We start from the raw sequence: 23,124 nt of genomic DNA, 5'->3' as shown, positions 1-23,124 counted from the left end.
ACCATAATGAAGTAGCACAACAATAAAATATGGTTAATCGTTGCCATCTAGTGGCATAAAATGTTCAGTAGAACATTTACATCAAGGCTTGATTTGCAACTGAGCTCAGTCTGCTAGTTAAATATTTTCTAGGGTTATAGAGTTTATAGGGTAAAGTTGATTGTACCCACAACAAAAAAATACAAGAGTAATTTGGCATAAAACAGATCAACAGATGAAGTGAGTGATTCATTCATGTATTTGACTCCAATTGCAGTGAAACATCAACCATCAACTAACTGGACTTCACCTTCAGTGCAGTGTCTTTCAGGTTTCTTCAGGTGCACATCCTTTTGTCTGTCAAAACCATCCATCAATTTGCCACGTTGATAAACTGTATTTCTATCTGCTTTGCATTACATTTTATCACAACCCCCCCCCCCCCCCACACACACACACACACACACACACACCAGATAAAAAAATAATGATACTGCTATGACACAGGAGACTGGTGCCGTGACTTAACAGTTTAATGTAAATCCAAGACAAAGTGTGATTACATTTCTACACATATACAATATGCATATGTGAGCATACAAATTCTCATGAATAACTCGATTCACCTCGGAGACCGAAGAAATGATCAAAAGTGACAGTGAATAACAAGCTAGAACATAGTTCACCACAACGCCAGCCCCTTTTCACCCTACAGTTAGTAAAGAGGACAATTTAAATCACTTTTTTTTCTATGACAAAGTTGTCGGTTAAAATCCTCCTGTAAATGTACAATGCTATCATTAGTTTTTCGAAGCCTATTATAAATTCACTCAATTTTTCTACAACGAAAATGATTAAGAGAAGCACACAACATCTTAAATGGTAACACAAGCGCTTAATAGCCAATTACTCAACTTGTTAGGAGTTTAATGAATCATTCTTCTTATTCTCATTATTATATTTAAACATTCTATAAAGCCAGTAAAATATCCATTCTCATAACATACTCAGTAATATTAGTCTAAGGAACAGGGTAGATAGAACGATACATGAACAGATTGAAACAAGGAGTCAACAAACACTTCTCAAAAAATCCCTGATAAACGTAAATGAGAGACAATTAACAAATAAGTATACTAGGAAATACTGCAGCACACAATAGCCTGAACGACAACTTATGAGATTTGAACATCATTAACAAACCATATAGCAATGGACACACAACGGGTCAGGGTTTGATGCTTTTTAGGTCTTGAGACTTTGTAGAAAAATTTCGATTTTTTCCCCATTTCATTGTGAATGCTGTTGTGCAAGTACAAAATCGAAATCATGATCAAGATGACTTCAAAATGGCTACAGTATGACAGTTACAGCGCTTTACTGCTACGTCTCATCTCTTGTACCGCTGTCAACTGTGGAGAAATAAGGTTCATGTTGGGCTTTATCTATGGGAATTCATTAGGCAAGAACCCATCCTCTGAAGGACTTTACTACAGTGCTTATTTACAATTTGAGCTGGAAAGAACTAGCTAAAGAATAAACGTTCTAAACCAAATTGTTTCAAACTGTTAGTCCATAATCAAAAAAGAGACCTCTAACATGTCTTTAGCAAGAGTTGAGAAGAAAAAAAAAATCATAAAATACATTTTGGTTCTCAAGTACATGTGTACAAAAACTGGCCAAATGATAACATTTGATCTATTTCATCAGCATCAAACCCTTAACCAATTCAGCCTGAATCACCAAAGAAAAAACAATGAAGGAGGTGATTCCCTTGACAAACACACAAACACACACAGACCAACTCTCATACAGAAGGGCTTTAAGAATGTGTTGTTACTGGTTTATGGAGTTTCTATCATGTATATAACCTAAATCATCCTAAAATAAGTACTTCTCCCACCTCCCTACTTCTTTGGGAGAATGTGCTATGCACAGCTCCAATGAAATGATTGCAAAATGATTGCAAAAGGAGTGTAGTGGGTGTAAGATTATTATTCTTGTCTAGTAAGGTGTTAAAATGATTCCAGTCACTTCAGATGGGTTTGGCCTGAGAGGACTAACTGGAAATGTGTGCCATGCCTTCAGGAATGTTTTGCAATAACTTCAAACAAAACTCCAGGAAGAGTACTCGCAAACACACTGTGGGAAAAGTTGGAAGCTGAGCGCTTCTTGTGTAGCGAGAGTATTTCAAGAACAAAGCTGTAAAAATACCAGGCCGCTTTACACAGCTCTCTTTCATTGAAACCACATCTTAAAGCTCTGATGATATCGTTCAGTTATTTGGAAGGCAGTATTCTAACATTGAAATGGCTACAGTAGCAGGGGAGAGACAATGTTTCAAAGTAAAGCAACTTCATTACCACAAGAATTTCTTGACACTCTAAAGAAGCACATTTTGGTAATTGTAAGGTCACTGGATCTATGTTGATGCTCACATTTCTGATTCATATTTTCCTTAATAAAAACACATAACGCATGTTAAACAAAGTTGTACGATACTAACATATTTTACACATTCAAATACATGTTCTCATTCAAAATATAGCAAGTACGTTGAAAGAAAATTGAGCGTAAGATTCAAAGGGCTTCTCGTAATTTGCTAAATTTAGATTATACATGGAGAAAAAAAATAGAATGAAATCGAATATATCATATTTGAAAACCCCATATCGGAATAAAAATGTTGACTTTTTCAAATGAATTTATGCTGACTCAAGTTGTTTTTGCTGGAATCACAGACTTATTGCATCTTGCATGGCAACAAATAATGTAGAAATCAAATCTTTACTTTAACTAATGGCCACTCAAGCAGAAATATTTAAAGCATTTCAGATGAAGCAGGTCACATATTACATTCATGTTGTGCTCGTGACCATTATTTTAAAGGTATTATTGATATTTTTTTTTTATTCATTTCACTCTATAGGTCATTCCATGGCACACTAACTTAAAACATGTTTTTGTTTTTAAAAAAAATCCTTTGCTTACAACATTAATAAAGCTAAAATACAACTTTAACAACGTAAAAAAAACACTTATATAAAACAATTCGAAGAATTCCATTTTTACATTTAGGGGGAAACAAGTGACAGATATCAAATAATACATGGTTCAAATCATAGATGTTTGAGAATGGTGGACTGCAATTGACAGTAAACTCCTTCAAAATAGCTCAACCATAAGCAGACATTGTGGCAACTCTAATCACTCATATGTGTGTGTTGTGCACATACTGTATGTATTTCTACAGTACTATATGTGCGCACATTTCACTTGTCATTTGTGGACTTTTCTTTTTCCCACCAAAGAAATTCAACATGTTGATGATGTACAGTACAAACACAAACAATCCCCAATGTGGTCTGGCAATAACTTCTGGTCTAAACATGTACCTTTAATGCAGAAGCTATTGCCAGACCACATTGGGGATTGTTTGTGTTTTGTACTGTACATCATCAACGTGTTGCATTTCTTTGGTGGGAAAAAAGAAACGTCCCCAAATGACAAGTGAGCAGAGAGCTATAGGGGCTGTTGGGTGTGCAGTATGGATGTCGGATTCCCTCTGCAGTGGAATGTTTCAGTAGTCTACCCCTTTATGGAGGCGCCAAACTCTCGCTTGGAAAAGCATCTCTCTTATGTGTGTGCTTAGGCCCACAGGCCTTATGGAAAGGAGCAAAAACGTACAAACAAAGGTACAACACAGAACAGAAAGAAACTGATGCAACCAGCAATGTATACCTACGGCACGGTATCTCTACACCACATCTTTGACTGCCAGGAACCCAAGGCTTGCATGGTGGAGCCGGTTGGAGGGAGCGCGGTGGCATATTGGTGTACCAAGATGCTGTTGTTTTAGGTTTGGTTTGAGGAGCAAACCTGGGTCTGACCCACTCAAGCCTAAATTACCTACAGTACCTATAAGGGCCCCAATGGATCATCATCAACTTCACAACCTTATTATTGTCAACGGTGCCTGAACACTTTACACAGGTATACACACCCTCCTAGGAATACTTAACATCAACGTACAGCAACTCCCAGTTACAAATCAAAATAGAAATGAGCCTAATAACAAATCATCAAAACACTTGATTGCAACTATCTGTAAAATAACACAATATATACTGTACCTACAGCCATTTCAAAAGTTCAATAGTAACATAAAAATAAAACTATCACTTCAAATGCAAGTACTATGGCATGATATGAAGGGATACGGGGGAAGGCTCTTCCTAAAACCACAAGCAGTTCTGATGTGCCCACTTAATGAGGACAGTATTACATATAACAGAGATAATTCATATAATATTGGCTAAGACAAATGAAACGGATGTTAAATTAAGTAGCAAACACATAGAAGCAATAGCTCTTACTACATATCTGGTATCCCTTTCTGGTGGTGAGGTGTCTGTGAGAACACATTCCAAAGACAAAACAGAGATAGTGTTAACAAATGAAGCCCATTTCATAGGAAGACCTTCCAGGTGTACACTGTAGCATTTCTGTTCCGTTCCAGTCTCTCGCTCTCTGCTGAGAGGTGCTACACAACCCTCAGAGCAGAAAAGACGAAATCACTTCCATTTATCTTTGCAAGACAACAACAACACAACAACTTCTATCAGAGTTAGGTGTGCATCCATGTAGCCCCTGTAACTCCTACCCACTGTTCCTACCAACCTGCTCAGTGCCAACATGCTCATTCTTTTAGTCCAATTAACATGAGGAATGCCACACTACCACTCTGCCATCCTCAGTTCCTACCCGTCCCAACCCAAATCTTTCTAGTAGCCCCTCACTTACTCAGATCTGGGTTTAAATACTATTAGAAATAATTTCAAACACTTTAGCTGGGCTTGCCTGAGTTTGCCTGGCGCATGGGAAGTAATACTTGCTAAACTGCAAACATATCTGGCAATCCAGGCAGGCTAAAACAAATGTTCAAAGTATTTGAAAGATTTCAAATATTATTTGAGTCCAGGTCTGACTCCTACCCAGCAACCCCTCTCACCAGCTTCCCCACTGCAACCAACCAGACTCTCTCTCACTGGCCTTCTCGGGATCTCAGCCATAGCAACCACAACTTCCCATCAGGCCTTTGCTATTTTTTGCTATTTTTTTGTCGAACTCTGGACTCTGTCACCCTCGCCCTATGTTGAACTCATCACATACATGTTTTTGACAGTCACATTCTTGTATTTCTGCATTTTCCATTGCCCCAAAATGGATCCTTGTGCTAATACTTCTCTGTTCTATCATTCCTCTGAACCAATTCCTTGTGTGATGTAAAAACAAAGTAACACATCTCAAACCTAAGCCATCGTATGTATGGATATCACGGTGAGAAAGGCTAGTACTGTACACATATTAACATTAATATCCAGCACACAACGTAACGAGGATTGATCTAACAACTTTGGTTCAGTACCCTAAGCAAGTTAAACTCATGCACACTTAACAAAAAAGCCAAAGGTCAGGCAAATATGAACTCTGACCTCTGAACTCTGTAGTATACTGTCATAAGGATAGGAAACAGAGCTAGGGGCTAAGCCTACACCTGGAAGAGAAATCAAAACTGCCCCGACAATAACATGTCAAACCAAGGAACCAGTTCCAGCTAGTCTGTTAGTTCTCAAGGTTCCAGCGACATAAACTGTGTGGTTATATCTGTAAGGCACTACAAGGGAACAATGGTCAAACCTAAGACTGCGGAGGATTCAGAGAATTATAGCACAAAGGTGCAAGAGGAGGTGGACTACACACACATGGCTGACAGTAGCACACGCACACACAGATAATCACGTTGTACATGCCTATGTTATTATAACCACTTTGTGCAATCACATTGGAAAAAAGAGAAACAAATCAATTCTATTGGTATCAGAAAAAGCTCTTGATAAAAGAATCTGGGTGCAGACTGCTACATTCTAAAAACAGGGCCCGGCTAAGACTCCTATACCTATAACATAAGTCTCCTCAAAAAGGTGAGAACGAAAAATCGAAGGGAAAATAGCTATAAATACATTTAATGTTTTTTTTGTCTTTTGTTGGTTATATTTCCAGAAGATTCCTGACTCCGGTTGTCTGTTGGAGAAGGAGGGTGCTTCGTTCTCTCTCCCACACCTTGAATGATTTGGAAATGTTTAAGACAGTTCAAGGCCATCGTTATTTTTTTAATTCTTTGAAGAGCAGCAGGTTTCCGTAATCCACCTTCATTCCCAAATCCTCATGGGAATTCTCACATTGGGAATTCCAACATCCAGAGAGGGACCCCCAAGGAGAAGACAAAACAAAAAGCCGTGTTAGAAGAACAGAAACCCTCCATCTCTCTCAAACGCCTGTCACGAAGACCTTGCTGTAAAAGAATAAGAAAAATAAAATAAAACCAAGAGAGAAAACAAAGCAAAACTGGCCCTTTTGGAGAAAAAAATTCACACCTCCTTACCCTTAGAGGGGCTGTGTATTTCCCTTTTCCTCTCTGTCGTTATATCTTCAAGTTAAACGTGACAGTTTCATAAAGAATGCATGTCTCTCTATCTCTCTGTCCGTGGAGTAGGGATAGGGAGGGAGGACATGGGGTGAGCAGCATCAGTAGTGCTGGGGTTGGGGTTGGGGGGGGGGGGGTTCTGGGTCTCCAGTGTGTTGGCTTGGCTCTAGAGGTAAGGGTACTGGTTCACCTTGGTGGGGCTCAGTGGGTATCCAGTGTAGACAGTGGAGGCAGGCGAGGCGCTGATGTACGTCTGGTGGGTAAACTGGGCCTGGTACTGGCTGTGGTGGAGGGTGGGCGAGGGCAGCACACCGTGCCCCATGCTGACAGGCACCTGGTGGACGATGCCCGGTGTGTGGTATGTGGCGTGTTGGACCGTGTGGCGGGCCGAGCCCTGAGTTGCCACCAGGTGGGCCACGGTGCCTGTGGAGCCCAGGGCGACGGGCGCGGCGGTGTAGGTGTAGAGGTGAGGCTGGCCGGGCAGGTGGGTGGCAGCCAGGTGGGTGGCAGACAGGTGGGTGGCAGCCAGGTGGGTGTGCACGTTGGCAGTGTGAGAGGGGCTGTTGTGGTGCTGAAAGGAGTAGGGGGCCTGGGCTGCGATGGTTGGGGTGATGTAAGCCTGCTGGCGCCGGTGGCCTCCGTTCCTCTCAGCTACCATGTGCTGCTGGGCCTTGAGAGGGAGAGACACGAGGATGGAGTCAGTGCAATCCAAATTCTAGTCTGTCAGAGACAAACTTTCCACACGGTAAATGATACGAGGTCATTTAGATGGGTTCTTACTTGGCTCTCTCTCCATACCTGGCTGAGATTGAGAGGCTGCTGCTGCTGGAAGGGGTGTGGCCCCGAGCGCTGCTGTCGGTAAGCCATACCCCCCGAAAGGTGGTTGTTGCCAGACATCATGCCCACGCCGTTGGAGGTTTTGAACTTATACGCCGAATTCTGATGATTCATTGCATCTGAAGTGTAAATGGGACAAGGTAAAGAGGTCAATCCAGGTCAAGAAAATAACACAAGTACAGTATACAAACACAAAACACCCAATTGTTGACCAAGGTAGCAACAGTAACCAATGGGGCGGGACTTAGCGAATGGGTAAACTGGAGTACCGACAATGATAATAATGATCATATTCAACTCAAATAAAAAGCTATCGCTACAGTATATAGTATTTCCTATACTCTAGATGAGTATCGACCATCCCTCCTTGTCTACATGGGTGTGCGGATCTGTGTAGGTACCTGTGTAGATATCTGTGTAGATACCTGGCATCAGGCGCTCACACTCGCTCAGCACCTCGCTGGACTGGTTCTTCAGAGGGGGGATGATGATGGTGCGGGGGTTGTTGCCATTGCTGTAGTTGTCCAGCAAGGTGGTCTTGGAGTCATGGTAGCCGTTGTTGTTGGCCAGCCTGGACTCTACGGCATAGGGACTGTTGTTACTGGACAGGTCCGAGTCGGGGGAGTCGTGTACCGTCACACAGCTGATGATGTTCTTCCTATGCTTGGACAAGCTGCAAGGAGGAGGATGCACTCTATTTAATGCTACATATAGTACTCATCAGCCTACTAACCTACTGACCAATGTTTGTGTCGATTCCATAATTCAGATTCCATAATTCAGATCAATTCACTGATAAATGCCCTTATGCCAATCATGTCCAATCTTATTACATAATTCAATCAATCAAACATATTTATAAAGCCCTTTTTACATCAGCAGATGTCACAAAGTGCTAAACAGAAACCACAAATAGCGAGAAACGCAGATGTAGAAGCACGGTGGCTAGGAAAAACTCTCTAGAAAGGCCAGAACCTAGGAAGAAACCTAGAGAGGAACCAGGCTCTGATGGGTGGCCAGTCAACTTCTGGCTGTGCCGGGTGGAATTGTCTGGAACTGAAACGAAATCAAACCCAACTCTGTCAGTAATGACACTAAACATGGCTTCCTGTTTTGTATTAAACCCTGGCTCCCAGATCTCTGCACGCGTGTAATGTCTGACCCAAAATGGCTGACTTGTACCTGGTATGGTTGGTGTTGCTCTGCTTGTGATCATCCTCCTCGTCTGTGTCACTGCTGATGGTGATTATACTGACAGCGGGGCTGGGTGTATCAGGGATGATGATGGTCTGACGCGGCCTGTTGTGGTGGTCCTGGGTGGTGCTGGAAGCCTGCTCTGCTTCACCCACTCCCCACCCTCCGCAACCCTGTGGGGGTCCACAGCCAGAGCTGGAGGAGGGGGCGTGGTTCTGGAGCACAGCACAGCGTGGAGGGGTGTTCTCCTTCACCCGCTTGGAGCGCTGTGGGGACAGTACCGCCTGGGAGGAGGACACCTCGTATGCAGACACGTTCCTGCCGGGAGAGAGAGGAGAGAAGGATGAGCCAATATTAGGTTAACAACTACTACATACTACATACTATATACTTCTTACACATGTAAAAGGTCCTGTGTATGGACATAATAACAATACTTAAGACACTGGCCAGGTAAGGGTCAGCAGAATATTAGCATTTCTTAAGTTTCACTTTCGTCTTCGCGTGGGGAAAGCGTCCTTGTGTTCTGATTGGTTGAAGGTTGAAAGTCAGCAGCACCGGTCAACTGCAGGTGATGGCCAGTCACTGACTGTTTTGTGTTCAGACCTAAAGAGATCCTAGTTGAGAAAACTAGTTGTGTAGGAGATCCTAGTTGTGTAGGAGGTCCTAGTTGTGTAGGAGATCCTAGTTGAGAAAACGAGTTGTGTAGGAGATCCTAGTTGTGTAGGAGGTCCTAGTTGTGTAGGAGATCCTAGTTGTGTAGGAAGTCCTAGTTGAGAAAACAAGTTGTGTAGGAGATCCTAGTTGAGTAGGAGGTCCTAGTTGAGTAGGAGGTCCTAGTTGAGAAAACGAGTTGTGTAGGAGGTCCTAGTTGTGTAGGAGATCCTAGTTGAGAAAACGAGTTGTGTAGGAGATCCTAGTTGTGTAGGAGGTCCTAGTTGTGTAGGAGATCCTAGTTGTGTAGGAAGTCCTAGTTGAGAAAACAAGTTGTGTAGGAGATCCTAGTTGAGTAGGAGGTCCTAGTTGAGTAGGAGGTCCTAGTTGAGAAAACGAGTTGTGTAGGAGGTCCTAGTTGTGTAGGAGATCCTAGTTGAGTAGGAGGTCCTAGTTGAGAAAACAAGTTGTGTAGGAGATCCTAGTTGAGTAGGAGGTCCTAGTTGAGAAAACAAGTTGTGTAGGAGGTCCTAGTTGTGTAGGAAATCCTAGTTGAGTAGGAGGTCCTAGTTGAGAAAACGAGTTGTGTAGGAGATCCTAGTTGTGTAGGAGATCCTAGTTGAGAAAACGAGTTGTGTAGGAGGTCCTAGTTGTGTAGGAGATTCTAGTTGAGAAAACAAGTTGTGTAGGAGATCCTAGTTGTGTAGTAGGTCCTAGTTGTGTTGGAGGTCCTAGTTGTGTTGGAGATCCTAGTTGTGTAGTAGGTCCTAGTTGTGTTGGAGGTCCTAGTTGTGTTGGAGATCCTAGTTGTGTTGGAGGTCCTAGTTGTGTTGGAGGTCCTAGTTGTGTAGGAGAGCCTAGTTGTGTAGGAGGTCCTAGTTGTGTAGTAGGTCCTAGTTGTGTTGGAGGTCCTAGTTGTGTTGGAGATCCTAGTTGTGTAGTAGGTCCTAGTTGTGTTGGAGGTCCTAGTTGTGTTGGAGGTCCTAGTTGTGTAGGAGATCCTAGTTGTGTAGGAGATCCTAGTTGTGTAGGAGAGCCTAGTTGTGTAGGAGGTCCTAGTTGTGTAGGAGAGCCTAGTTGTGTAGGAGGTCCTAGTTGAGAAAACGAGTTGTGTAGGAGATCCTAGTTGTGTAGGCGGTCCTAGTTGTGTAGGAGATCCTAGTTGTGTCGGAGATCCTAGTTGTGTAAGAGATCCTAGTTGTGTAGGAGATCCTAGTTGTGTAGGAGATCCTAGTTGAGAAAACGAGTTGTGTAGGAGGTCCTAGTTGTGTAGGAGATCCTAGTTGTGTAAGAGATCCTAGTTGTGTTGGAGGTCCTAGTTGTGTTGGAGTTCCTAGTTGTGTTGGAGGTCCTAGTTGTGTTGGAGATCCTAGTTGTGTAGGATATCCTAGTTGTGTAGGAGGTCCTAGTTGTGTAGGAGATCCTAGTTGTGTTGGAGGTCCTAGTTGTGTTGGAGGTCCTAGTTGTGTAGGAGGTCCTAGTTGTGTTGGAGGTCCTAGTTGTGTTGGAGGTCCTAGTTGTGTAGGAGGTCCTAGTTGTGTAGGAGATCCTAGTTGTGTTGGAGGTCCTAGTTGTGCTTACCTGGCAGTCATCTGATGCTGCTTGGTCTTTTTGGAAGAAGAGTTGTTGTTATTGGTCAACGGTTGCCTCATCACATGGGCCACGCCCACATTGAGAGGCTGGTTCTGGTTGGATGGTAGGGTGACGTGGCCAGTCAGCAGCGCCGGCTGTTGCATGATGGGATTGTAATGGCCGCTGTGCTGGTGAGAATTCCTGAAACACAACATATGTCTCATCACTACTCTGAACCTGTGTTTTATGTGTATGTGTTTAAGTTTAAACACTGTAATGGAGAACTTGCCGATTTTAATCTCTAAGCACATATCTATAACAGCACATACGCACATACTGCTTCATTTGAGGGACTAGAGTTTAAACAAAGCATGTGTATTTCCCAGAGGAGCCTGTGGGTGGCAGCAGTCACCGCATGAGACAGAGGGGAGAAAAGAGAGCGGAAGAGAGGAGAGGGCATGCGGAGCTGACACCAGAAGCTGTAGAGGGATAGCGCTGCAGAGAAGTGTGACACTTTCACAATCATCTTTGTGAGGATAATGGAGCTGTGGGTGGCGAGAGAGAGAGAGAGAGAGAGAGAGAGAGAGAGAGAGAGAGAGAGAGAGTGAGAGAGGGGGAAAGCGAGAGAGAGCTGGGGAAAGGGAGAGAGGGGGAGAGAGAGAGAGAGAGCGAGAGAGAGAGAGAGAAAGTGAGAGAGGGGGAAAGGGAGAGAGAGAGGGGGGGAGAGAGGGAGAGAGAGAGAGCGAGAGAGAGAGAGAGAGTGAGAGAGGGGGAAAGGGAGAGAGAGAGGGGGAAAGGGAGAGAGGGGGAGAGAGAGAGAGCGAGAGAGAGAGAGAGAAAGTGAGAGAGGGGGAAAGGGAGAGAGCGAGAGAGAGAGAGTGAGAGAGGGGGAAAGGGAGAGAGAGCTGGGGAAAGGGAGAGAGAGGGAGAGAGAGAGAGAGAGCGAGAGAGAGAGAGAAAGTGAGAGAGGGGGAAAGGGAGAGAGAGGGGGGGGGAGAGAGGGAGAGAGAGAGAGCGAGAGAGAGAGAGAGAGAGAGAGAGAGAGAGAGGAGAGAGAAAGTGAGAGAGGGGGAAAGGGAGAGAGAGAGAGGGGGGAGAGCGAGAGAGAGAGGGGGAGAGGGAGAGAGGGGGGAGAGAGAGAGAGGGGGGAAGGGAGAGAGGGGGAGAGAGGGAGAGAGAGAGAGAGAGAGAGAGGGAGAGAGAGAGAGAGAGAGAGAGAGAGGGGGGGAAGGGAGAGAGGGGGGAGAGAGGGAGAGAGGGAGAGAGAGAGAGAGAGAGAGAGAGAGAGAGAGAGAGAGAGAGAGAGAGAAAGAGAGAGAGATAGAGAGAGAGGGGGGGGGGGGGGTAGAGAGAGACGTGTCTGGCCAACACCCTGTCCTTAGACGGCACTGCTAAATTACACACACACACAAACACACTCATATACCTGCATCCTGCTTATCTTCCTGCAGGCACCATCCATCTAACATGTGATCCATGTGACATGCCATGCCTGGGATGATGTCCTTTTATGTGCATACATCTCATCTCCCTGAGGTAAATGTGCTCTTATAAAAGCCTCGCTGTTCACTTATAGACTGTGATTCATAGCAGCCCTCTGAGTGCCTGTCACAAGGCCATGCTCCTCTGTCAATCAGGACACTGCTGTGCTGATCCTCTCTGCACTTTGTAAACATCCGAACTTTCGCTGTTGACCAGGCTTTAATACACAGTTGGTCAATGAAACTAGCCTGGAATCCAAAGCGATACGCTCTGTCTCATCATGGTGAAATGGAGGATATAAAATTGGATTGCAGGCTACAATGAAACCGCTGTACCTTTGTCATTTGGCTTCACTTACAGATATGCCAGGCTTATACTGTTGGTACGTGAGACCAAGTCTAATGCTTCATGACTATTCTGGTCTTATAGGTTTTGATCAATTGATTTGTTATGGTAGTGTCTTGCATCTTTTCAGATGCCCAGCCCACATGTGCTTATAAGACACTGGATTGCCAAAAAAGTATACAATTTACAGTGTGCAACATAAAGAGGAGGCATGTTCTTTACCTCCAGTTAGCCAGGGGCTGTGAGGCCATCATGGAGTCTGGGATGACGGTGGCGTGCTGGACCGAGGTGTGGGTAAGCTGCTGCCAGGCCGGGGGTAGGAGTATCTGCTGGGTGCCACTGGGCCAGGCCTGCTAGGGGGAGAGATGGGGAAGACAGGCGAGAGAGGAAGGAAGAGAATAAGAAGAATTCTGGACAGCCTCAGAATGAAATACAACACTATTTCTATTCTATATCGTATTCTATCATATCTCTAATTAACCCTGCGCTTCAACCATGTGAGGTATACTTAAGCAATAAGGCCAGAGGGGGTGTGGTATATGGCCAATATACCATGGCTAAAGGCTGTCTTTATGCACGCCGCAACGTGGAGCGCCTGGACACAGCCCTTAGCTGTGGTATATTGGCCATATATCACAAACCCCCGAGGTGCCTTATTGCTATTATAAACTGGTTACCAACGTAATTAGAGCAGTTTTGTCCACCAAGTTTAAACACTCAGTTTATAATCAGTTTTAGGTAGGAAGAACACATCCTAAACAAATGTGTTGTTTTATCTCCCATTGTTTTAATTCCAGAGATTAAAGCAACAGGGAAAACAAGAGAAAATAATTGAATGCGCTAAAGTGTAACAAAAGATAAGGACTCCCTGTAAAAAACACAAAACAGCCAATAGGTTTGCAGATACAAGCAGAACAACTGGCCAGCGTCAGGCTGTTTAAACAAAACCAGTTGAATTCTCTGGCCTTGCAGACAGCACACATCAACAGAGCATAGATAGGACTTTGGATGTTTGATAAAGATGTGTTGCCTCTCCCCTCCTGGTTCCTGTGTGTGTGCTGAAGTGTTTGGCATTATCCAAATCAGTTCCGCTTTTAATTCAATTCACATTGTTGCTGTGAAAGGACCTGCTTTTGTATTACTGGTGCAACACGCAGAGAGTTTCCAGGCATAATATGCCACGAGTCGAGTGTGTGTGTGTGTGTGTGTGTGTGTGTGTGTGTGTGCGTGTGTGCGAGCGAGCGTGCGTGCGTGTGTCTGCAGCCCTAATAGTTTAATGCAGCTCTATTGATTAGCACTTTAATGTGGGGTTCTAATGAATTGTTCCTTTATTAGCATTTGCATTCTATTTACCTCGGCAGCATCGGTACGTGTTGCAGCACACAGCACAGCACAGAGGACAAAGCACTCAATACTTCAGCCTACATCTGGGCTGGGCTCATTCGGAGTGCCAAGCATACATCTCCAGGTCTGTTCTTCGGTTGTCGTCCGCATTTCTTGGCACAATGTAACTGTTCAACTCTACTGTTAAAAAATGATTGTGAGGTTGAACAGCGTATGACCGCTAGCTTGTGGGAGTAGAATTGTTTTGTCTGAGATACGTTGGGAGAGATTATTAACTTCAAACAAAAACAGTCCATGGGTGAAGGGGGAGGGAGGCATCTTTAGGTCAACAAAACATGACCGGGCTGTGGATGGATAAAGGACACAGGCACAGCCAATGGAAAAGCACGAAAACCCGGCCAATAGAAGACAACCTAAGCCACTTGCAGACCCCCTTTACATATCCCATGGTTAAATTCACATCTCAAGTCCTTTTATCAACATGCCAGAACCCATTAAGAGCCACTAATACTTCCATCGCCTTCTCTCCACCCCTCTATCTCTTCATCCATCCTGCTCACTCCATTCCTGGCAGTATGCATTCCTCTCTCGCCGGGTGTCTGTGTTGTGTAATCGGCCTGTCTGCCCCTAACCCGGTTAAGAGGCCCTTTTCTTTTCTTCCCAGGCCCATCGCCCCAGTAGCAGCGGTGCTAGCTAGTTCCCCGCCTCCCAACAACAACCTCTTCTCCCTGAGGAAAAAACCCTTTGTCACCTCAGGGCCCTGAAAGCCCTGGCTCTCACTCCCCAATTGTTTCCAAATTTTCTGCATTCCTGATCCAGATAAAGGTCCTGCCTGGCTGCCTGCCTGGGGCCCTCCTTCACAGCTCCACCACCCAGCCTCAGCTCTGCTCTACAGACACCCAGAGAGATTGAGCCCGACCTGGGCCGAGGGTGGGCTGTGGCTGCAGAAAGGCCTGAAGGCTAAACCCACCCACACCCACTAGAGACCTCCCAGAGCAAAGGGAATGAGGGATTTAGATCCAGTGCTTCCACGTATTGGATGTGCTACTGTACAAACGGCATGCTTTGTACTGTAGAATTGAATATACTGTAGAAATATTGTATGAAAGCTTCTTTTGAGGCAGTCTTTCTGAATGAATGCTATAAATGAAGTTTATGCTATAGGGTATAGGGTGACCTTTGTAGCCTTTTGGAGTTGAGCGAACCCCTCAAAACCCTCAAGCGTTTCCTAATCTGTCCCTCTCTTCTGAGGCCTATAATTCCAGAGTGCCTGACTTGGAAGCAGCCCTAAAGCTAATCATCATTTGGAATCTGACAGATTAGTCTTCTACACAGCACAGAGAGCCTCGCTAGTTGGCTACTGCATGATTAACAAGAGATAAGGGAACCCTTCTTACTCCTAGGACTTTAAAGCGCTTATGGAAATTTCCAGAAACCAGAGGGGGAGGTGGCCTACTGCTCCACTTTACGACTTTATAGTCTATTGTAGGAATAATGCATGGGTATGTATGTTCTTTCAAACGACTGTACATTAGCTGGTAAACCTACTACAGGATTTGAGTGAGAACTCTGAACGCGAACAAACAAATCCTCCCTCTTGTTCATCAAACCATGGCAGCCTCTTCCTCCAGGAGAAAGGGAGGGTGAGAGGACACTAGAAACAGGGTTTAACTGACTCAGGCAAAGCAGCTACCAGCAGGGGCAGAAGGATCACAAGAACACACAGACTGACTCCCTGCCTTGATCAAAGGCTAGCCTGTTACACTGATGTAGGTAAAGGATACAGAGGTACGGCCTGACATTTCCAAAGTAGCTTTCATCAACAAAAGCATACAAAAGACCCTTTTAGCCATATGTGTGTTTAGGGAGACATTCATGTCTCCCAGTAAATAGAATAGGTTCAGTGTATTGTGCACCGCAGGGGAACAAAGATGAGCTATCATTATGAGTTCAGAGATGCAATTAAGGGACTATATGTGGGCCCCCTGATCTCCACGACGACGGCCGCGTCACTACTCCCTACCTGTGTCAACAGGCCTGTCTGGATCTGCAGCGGCTGAGCGCCGGGGGCCTGCGTCACTATAGGAACGGCATTCTCCATCCGCACAGAGTAGCCTGTGTGCTTGGACGGGGAAGCCTGCAGCCCTGAGGACACACAACAACATAGATGAGGTCAACAACAACAACAATACTCTACGTGTCACACAAAAAGGCCTGCACACTGGAAGAAACAATGATGGCAAAATTGTTCAAGAAAAAATATTCATTTCAAAACAGTTTTTTAGTTTATAGTGATACTGTACTCAATTACTGATTCATCTTGAAAACATTAAGTTAGTAATGACAACATAAATTATATCTATATAACCCTTGGTTGAGTGGAGCAAACAGGAAATGAAAATTCTTATCCGCCGTTCCACAGGAACCCCCACAGGAACCCCCCCCCCCTTTCAGTATTAACCTCATAAACAGAGGTTAGACCAGAGCGGTGGTTCAAAAGCATCAATCATAGATACATGCATTTTTAAATGACTAATTAGCTCATAAATGTATCACAGCATTTCTCTTCAACATGAAGACTGCCGTGGCCTTGGGGGGTCAGTGGAAGTTACAGAACAAAAAAATCTACACAGCCAGTGGTGTGCAGTGCCTGCTCACAGCTTGATCAGCCCTTCTCTCTTCAGGAGAAAAACAAAACTCCCTGGTGCTGATCTAGTCTACTGAAACTGACTGAGCCTTTGACAGGCAGTGTTTGAAATAGGTGCCGTTACTCATTTTGGGTGCCGGTACTGTTTATATTTACTTTTGAGCTAATATTCTATAAGACGAATAGAAGCTCAAGCAGTAGAACATTTGAGGTGCCGGTACTCAGCACCAGTGAGCTCCTTCCCAAGTCAAGCACTGTTTGCTATATAACGGCTTATAGAGGCTATTTTAATTCACTCATTTAGCATTTATGTATACAGGTAATCCTGTTGCAATCTTTTATCTTTCTGATGCTTTTTCAAAGTAAACCTGTTCCAAGATGGCGGCAAACAATCCATCGTTACAGACACCTAACCACTGATCTAGGACCAATGCTTAAGGTTAAGCTCAGGGATAGGGGAAGCTGATCCTAGATCTGTGGCCTTTTTACACAGCATACAGTTGGTTTAATCTCTTACCTTGGAAGCCAGGTGGACAGACGATGAGGGCCTGCTGGAAGGGGTCAGGCCGGGCAGGACAGAGTTGAGGGGCCCCGGGCTGCAGGGGCATGCTCCTTTGGGCCACGGCAGCCATGGAGGCTGCGGACGGCTGGTAGAGTGCAGATGGGTAGTTTAGTATGGAGACTTCGGGGTTGGCAAGGGAAAGGGTGGCACTGGTGGTGGAGGGAGCTAGGTTGGTGGCCTAAAGTAAGAATGGGATCGAAAACAAAAAGCCATGAGGAAATGCTGGGTGGTGGTGGTAAGCTCAAAGGTTCTGAAGGTTGGTGGGTTGCTGGGGGGGGGGGGGATACTATCATAACTCATCGTGACATAAAATATAATTGTCATTTATTTATTATGCGTTAGATGTCTTAATGGTACATTAGTGATACATTCAAACAGAGGGCAAAATTAGGGCATTGTAATATCTCTCTGAATATTATAAATATCAGTGTGATATTTCTCAGCCTGTGTCCATCAGCTTTAATGTACTGTACATGTTGCATTTCAGTGAAAAGAGTGAGAGAACCTAGAGAATGAGAGAAATAGAGTATGTGATGGAAAGAGAGAATCAATCAATCAAATCACTTCCATCACCAACCTAGTATTTGATAGTGCTATAATTACTGTACATAAACAATACATTGAGCCACAGAGGATTATTTGTCCATACTGTACATGTACATACACACATACTGTTAGAGCTGCCACAAGTATGCACGTCAATGGAGATTCTCTCAATGTATTGTGAACACAACTAAATATCCACATGCATGTACACACTCAGAGGCTTCAATGAAGCACTATAGGAACCAGACAGAAACACTGATCTGGGTTATATTCATAAGGCACCAAACAGATGAAACTGGACTGAAACAAAGAGGGACTACCTGAGCTGGTCCAATAAGAAGCACTTGTTTTTGTTTTCCGTTGCAAAACGTTTTGCTACATTTTGCTACAGTGAGCCCTAATGAATAAAACCCAGGTTAGAGGAGACGAGACAAAAAGACAAATCCTTTCTCCTCCCGGTGTCTTTGTCCTCCCTCTGGCTACACAACAATATGTCTCAACGGACCCAAATAATCCTGGACCCAGTACTCAAGACACGCAATTATCTCTGTGAAGGGTCAACATTGAAAGAGCCAACTGGATTCCTAAGTGACAGAATCGAGTCTTATGCAATGCTCTTAAAATGCAAATGTTGCCAAAGTCTAATAATGAGCAGAGTAGTTGCTGGGCAAACTGACATTTTGTCTCTCGGCTTCACTATCTTGACTCCACATCTTTATCCTTGAGCAGACATATTTCAAAAGATGTCAGGCACTTGCTAATTGCGTGAACTGCTGTAAACCTGGGTCGTATTCATTAGGGCATACCGTAACGAAACGGATTGCAACGGACAACAAAAAAGAGGGTTCTTAATAGACAAGTTCAGGTAGTCCCTCCCTGTTTTAGTCTGTTTTCTTCTGTTTGGTGCCTAATCAATATGACCTTGGACATGGGGAGATCATCAATGAGGCCTAAGTAAGGCTTAAAGATAGCTTTGATAGGAACAAATGTTTTTAAAGACACCCAGTGCGCTCAGGTCTTAACTCAAATACTATTTGTTCGACAACACCCGGATTAATTAGCGTCTTTTCATTAAGCCTGAGTGGTTGAAAATTCAGAGACGGCACGTTCATTTTTCATTTTGCACATCTTAGCAAGCTCGATGAGCACCGGGGGAGGGGAGTTAATCAATATGCAAGTGTGGCATTCATCATACACAACACAGAGAGAGCCTGCAAATAAAAAACTCAAATACATTTCAATGTTTTCCGGCTAAATAAATCACTTACTTAGCGCTGCTCATACCACACAGAACCAAGTTGCTCTGATGGCGAGGTAGAAAAATTAGCGTTAAGCTATTTATTACAGCGCAGTCCAGGTTTTACCTCGACCTGCACAGAGTGGGTTCTGTGCCTGTCAATATGTTTAGTGATAAAGAACACTGTTTGCCAGAAAAAAACGAGAGCTGCAAATCTAATTCAGCACAATCTGAAAAATGTAAGTATGCAGCCATTTCATGATTCCAGCAGAAGCAAAAAGTCAGCAGTATAGAGTCACATACACCCCACAAAGCCCTACATGCTGAAGCTCAAAAGGCAAAAGGAAGAGAAACAGGAGGAGGAGAGGAGGAGGAGGAGGAGGAAGCCCGCTGGTGGGATTTTGAAGGCCTGAAAAGCGCTAAACTGCAAGCCAAGCAGGAAGTGTAAGTTTGTCATGTATCTCTTCAGCAGTTTGTGACAGTCCCCCATGAGCCTGAGGCACAGACAGACACCTAGCTTGGCTGTCTTGGCCTTAATATGCTCCTTTAGTGTTCTACTATAGGGAGTGTTTTCTTGCAAATGGTCAATGCATTGCCTTCAAATAAAGAGATTGTGCGTACTGTGCTGTGTAAAGTGTTAGCCTGAAAAAACACACAAACCAAGCTAATGGTTGCCCAGCCAACGGGACGTCCTGAGGATACTAGGTGACACTCCCATTAGGTCCCTTAAGGGTTTTGACGCAACGTTCTATGAACATTGTGTGATAGTCCCAAGGGAAAGTTCTCTGGGGGACCTTTGTCTACTTCCCTGTAAGCTCCCAGGACGTCACTGAGGACCATGTGAGGACCTTATTAGGACGTTCTCAGGACCATTCCACCCGCGTTTTTTATTGAAAGTCAACCGTGTTCTTTTTTGCTTCAGTAGTGACCAGCGGCGTGAAACTATAGTTTTCCTTCACTCAAAATAAAACATTCGTCAAAATTAGCTTCATTTTACTCAGAAAAGTGTAACGCTATTTGGCTAGCAGCCACACATAATTAAATTAGCTTACAAGGTCTTTTTTGCAAAAATAATGCATGGCCATCAAATTTCTAATGTTAATCGTAGAAAGAATTTTGCCAGCTACATTTCCTAATGTTTTGATAAAGTCAATACTGCAGGGACAAACTGGGGACTAGACAAAACCTCCAGGGGACCACGACAGAACGTCTCAAAGAATGTCCTCTGGGACGTCCCCGGGACCAGCCGGGAACTAGACGAAACCCCCAGGGGACCATGACACAATGTCCTGACAACTTTAACAGACCATTTCGTTACATCCCGGGGACGTCCTAATGACACATTGTTTGCAACGTGTATTGCACGCGGGTAGTAGTGCAAACGCTTCATTACTACATTAGCTTGCTACATGTCCTGGTTATGGATAGTGCTGGTCACCACCGACAGTAGCTGAGGTTGTATGAATTGTGAGGAGTATGTGAAGTAAAATCATCCACACTGTGCACAGTAGGTACCTGGCTGTGCACAGTGTTGAGCTGGTTGTTGAAGGTCATGGTGAGGTTGGTAGAGGTGCTGGGGGCCACGTGGGTGATGAAGGGGGTCTTGCTCTGGTTGACCGTGTCGTACATGCCCACACGACGCTTACAGATATCCATGTTCTGGAAGCAGGACTTGACACTGGAGTGAGAGAGGGTGGGGGGGAGAGAGAGAGAGAGAGGGGGGGGGGGGGGGCAGAGAGAGGGGGGGAGGGAGAGAGAGAGAGAGAGGGGGCGGGGGAGGGGGAGAGAGAGAGAGAGAGAGAGAGAGAGAGAGAGAGAGAGAGAGAGAGAGAGAGGGGAGAGAGGTGAGTATGAGCCTGCCTCATTTCGATTTAGTTCAGTTACTAGGCTACTTTTTGCTCAGTTATCTATTCACTATCTAACTATGTCCATGAGATACGGGGTGGAACCTCTAGAATAGACGTACTGTGTGCTGTGGGGGAGGAGGTGGGTCATGGTTATGAAGGGATGATTGAGGGTCTCGATGGGGGTGATCCTTTTGTCCGCGTCGATTGTCAGCATCTTGGTCAACAAGTCGATGAACTCTCTCCTGTCTGCCTTCTCCGCGAGCATGTCACTACCCTCCAGATCTGCCGTCATATTCACCTGCAGACAGACAACATACAGAATAAGCATTAGCGATTAGCATTTCGGAGGGACATTTTCAGACCTTAAAGGGGCACTCTGCAGTGTAAACAATAACAAAGCCTGACCCAAACACTGATATGGTAAACAGCTGAAGGATGGGGTTGGAGAAATGTCACCGCTCTTAAATTCATAGACAGAGTTATGGATGCAATGACTGACCATAAAAATGACATTTTTAAACCATATTTTGAGGCTATACAGTGTTTGTTTACAATCATTTTGTTGATAAACAAAGGAGTAAAACAAGCTCATATTTGGGTAAGATGGGGTAAGATAATTTAACTAAGCTCATACGTTTAACTAAGCTAGTCTTCAAGAATCAATGGGTATATATCATACATTTAAAAGTCAAAAAATGGATGTAGCAATCGCAGATATCCCCTGACCTTAAAGTGTTTACTAAGGCTGTGTCTGATATGGCACCCTATTCTGTATATAGTGCATTACTTTCGGCACCCTATTCTGTATATAGCGCATTACTTTCGGCACCCTATTCTGTATATAGTGCATTACTTTCGGCACCCTATTCTGTATATAGTGCATTACTTTCGGCACCCTATTCTGTATATAGTGCATTACTTTCGGCACCCTATTCTGTATATAGTGCATTACTTTCGGCACCCTATTCTGTATATAGCGCATTACTTTCGGCACCCTATTCTGTATATAGCGCATTACTTTCGGCACCCTATTCTGTATATAGTGCATTACTTTCGGCACCCTATTCTGTATATAGTGCATTACTTTCGGCACCCTATTCTGTATATAGTGCATTACTTTCGGCACCCTATTCTGTATATAGTGCATTACTTTCGGCACCCTATTCTGTATATAGTGCATTACTTTCGGCACCCTATTCTGTATATAGTACATTACTTTCGGCACCCTATTCTGTATATAGTACATTACTTTCGGCACCCTATTCTGTATATAGTGCGCTACTTTTGACTAGAGCCCTATGGGAATACTGTGCCATTTCAGAGGCAGCCTGTACTATTGCTGCGAAGGACAGGAAAAACACTGCTGCCTTTCCCATGGATAGAACTATTTATAAACACACATACGACCTTCATAAGGCTTCATCAGTTAGGGTGTCAACACCAGTGTCACAGCGCATAGTGATACCCTTGCACCTTACTGACATTACAAACATTTACACTGGTATTCATAGAAAAGAGCGGAGCGGCTTCAAAACTCCACTGACGCCGTCGCTGAGATTTGTATCTACTGCTGAGAAGCAAAATAAACGAAGAATTAACCCGATATGTATCGCTGTTTGCTTATTAAAAGAAGGTAAGGGGGAGGTAGAGGCAGGTAGAGGCTGAGGGGGGGGGGGGGGGGGTAAAGGCTGAGGCAGAGGGGGAGAGGAGGAGGGGGAGGTAAAGACCGAGGCAGAGGGGGAAAGGAGGAGGGGGAGATAGAGACTGAGGCAGAGGTAGAGGCTGAGGCAGAGGAGGGGAGGTAGAAGCTGAGGCAGAGGGGGAAAGGAGGAGAGGGAGGTAGAGACAGGCAGAGGAGGAGGTAGAGGTAGTGGGGAGGTAGAGGCTGAGGCAGAGGGGGAGGTAGAGGCTGAAGCAAAGGGGGAGGTAGAGGCTGAGACAGAGGGGGCAAGGAGAAGGGGGAGATAGAGGCTGAGGCAGAGGGGGAAAGGAGGAGAGGGAGGTAGAGACTGAGGCAGAGGGGGAGGTAGAGGCAGTGGGGAGGTAGAGGCTGGGGCAGAGGGGGAGAGGAGGAGGTAGAGGCTGAGGCAGAGGGGGAGAGGAGGAGGGGGAGGTAGAGGAGGAGGGGGAGGTAGAGGCTGAGAGATATGTAGAGGCAGAGTGGGAGGTAGAAGCTAAGGCAGAGGGGAGGTAGAAGTAGAGGTAGATGGGGAAGTAGAGGCAGAGGGGGAGGTAGAGGTATAAACTGAGCTAGAGCCGCTCTGGATCAGCCCACAGCCTTCAGTGGCATATCTGAGTTGGGGGACAGGGACACAGACGGGGACAAGCGTGCTTGTTTATTGCGATTGCTATGCTGAGATAGCGAGCCCGTTTTTCATAAAGATACAGCTT

The 23,124-nt window shown here is 44.8% G+C and overlaps 1 protein-coding gene across 13 annotated transcripts in view; it reads right to left on the bottom strand.

Moving 5' to 3' along the window:
* Positions 1–889: 889 nt before the first annotated feature.
* LOC139407119 (homeodomain-interacting protein kinase 2-like) overlaps positions 890–23,124 on the bottom strand; it is a 100,972-nt gene continuing 78,737 nt past the window's right edge. For 2 of the 13 annotated variants that reach the window (XM_071150522.1, XM_071150544.1), the window contains exons 6-15: positions 20,853–21,031; positions 20,402–20,564; positions 17,059–17,281; positions 15,918–16,039; positions 12,773–12,903; positions 10,733–10,924; positions 8,486–8,815; positions 7,705–7,976; positions 7,247–7,422; positions 5,084–7,136 (exon numbers count right to left, since the gene is read on the bottom strand). In XM_071150522.1, the coding sequence (XP_071006623.1) occupies positions 6,633–7,136; positions 7,247–7,422; positions 7,705–7,976; positions 8,486–8,815; positions 10,733–10,924; positions 12,773–12,903; positions 15,918–16,039; positions 17,059–17,281; positions 20,402–20,564; positions 20,853–21,031 (2,292 nt within the window). In that variant the 3' untranslated portion in view covers positions 5,084–6,632. Of the gene's footprint in view, positions 7,137–7,246; positions 7,423–7,704; positions 7,977–8,485; positions 8,816–10,732; positions 10,925–12,772; positions 12,904–15,917; positions 16,040–17,058; positions 17,282–20,401; positions 20,565–20,852; positions 21,032–23,124 lie in introns of all 13 variants that reach the window. The other 11 variants (XM_071150591.1, XM_071150602.1, XM_071150534.1 and 8 more) reach the window with 8 other exon arrangements.

Source organism: Oncorhynchus clarkii, chromosome 1 (assembly GCF_045791955.1).
Source record: "Oncorhynchus clarkii lewisi isolate Uvic-CL-2024 chromosome 1, UVic_Ocla_1.0, whole genome shotgun sequence".
Taxonomy (NCBI): domain Eukaryota; kingdom Metazoa; phylum Chordata; class Actinopteri; order Salmoniformes; family Salmonidae; genus Oncorhynchus; species Oncorhynchus clarkii.
Note: the sequence above shows the minus strand (reverse complement) of the source record. Positions and strands in the feature narration are given on the sequence as shown.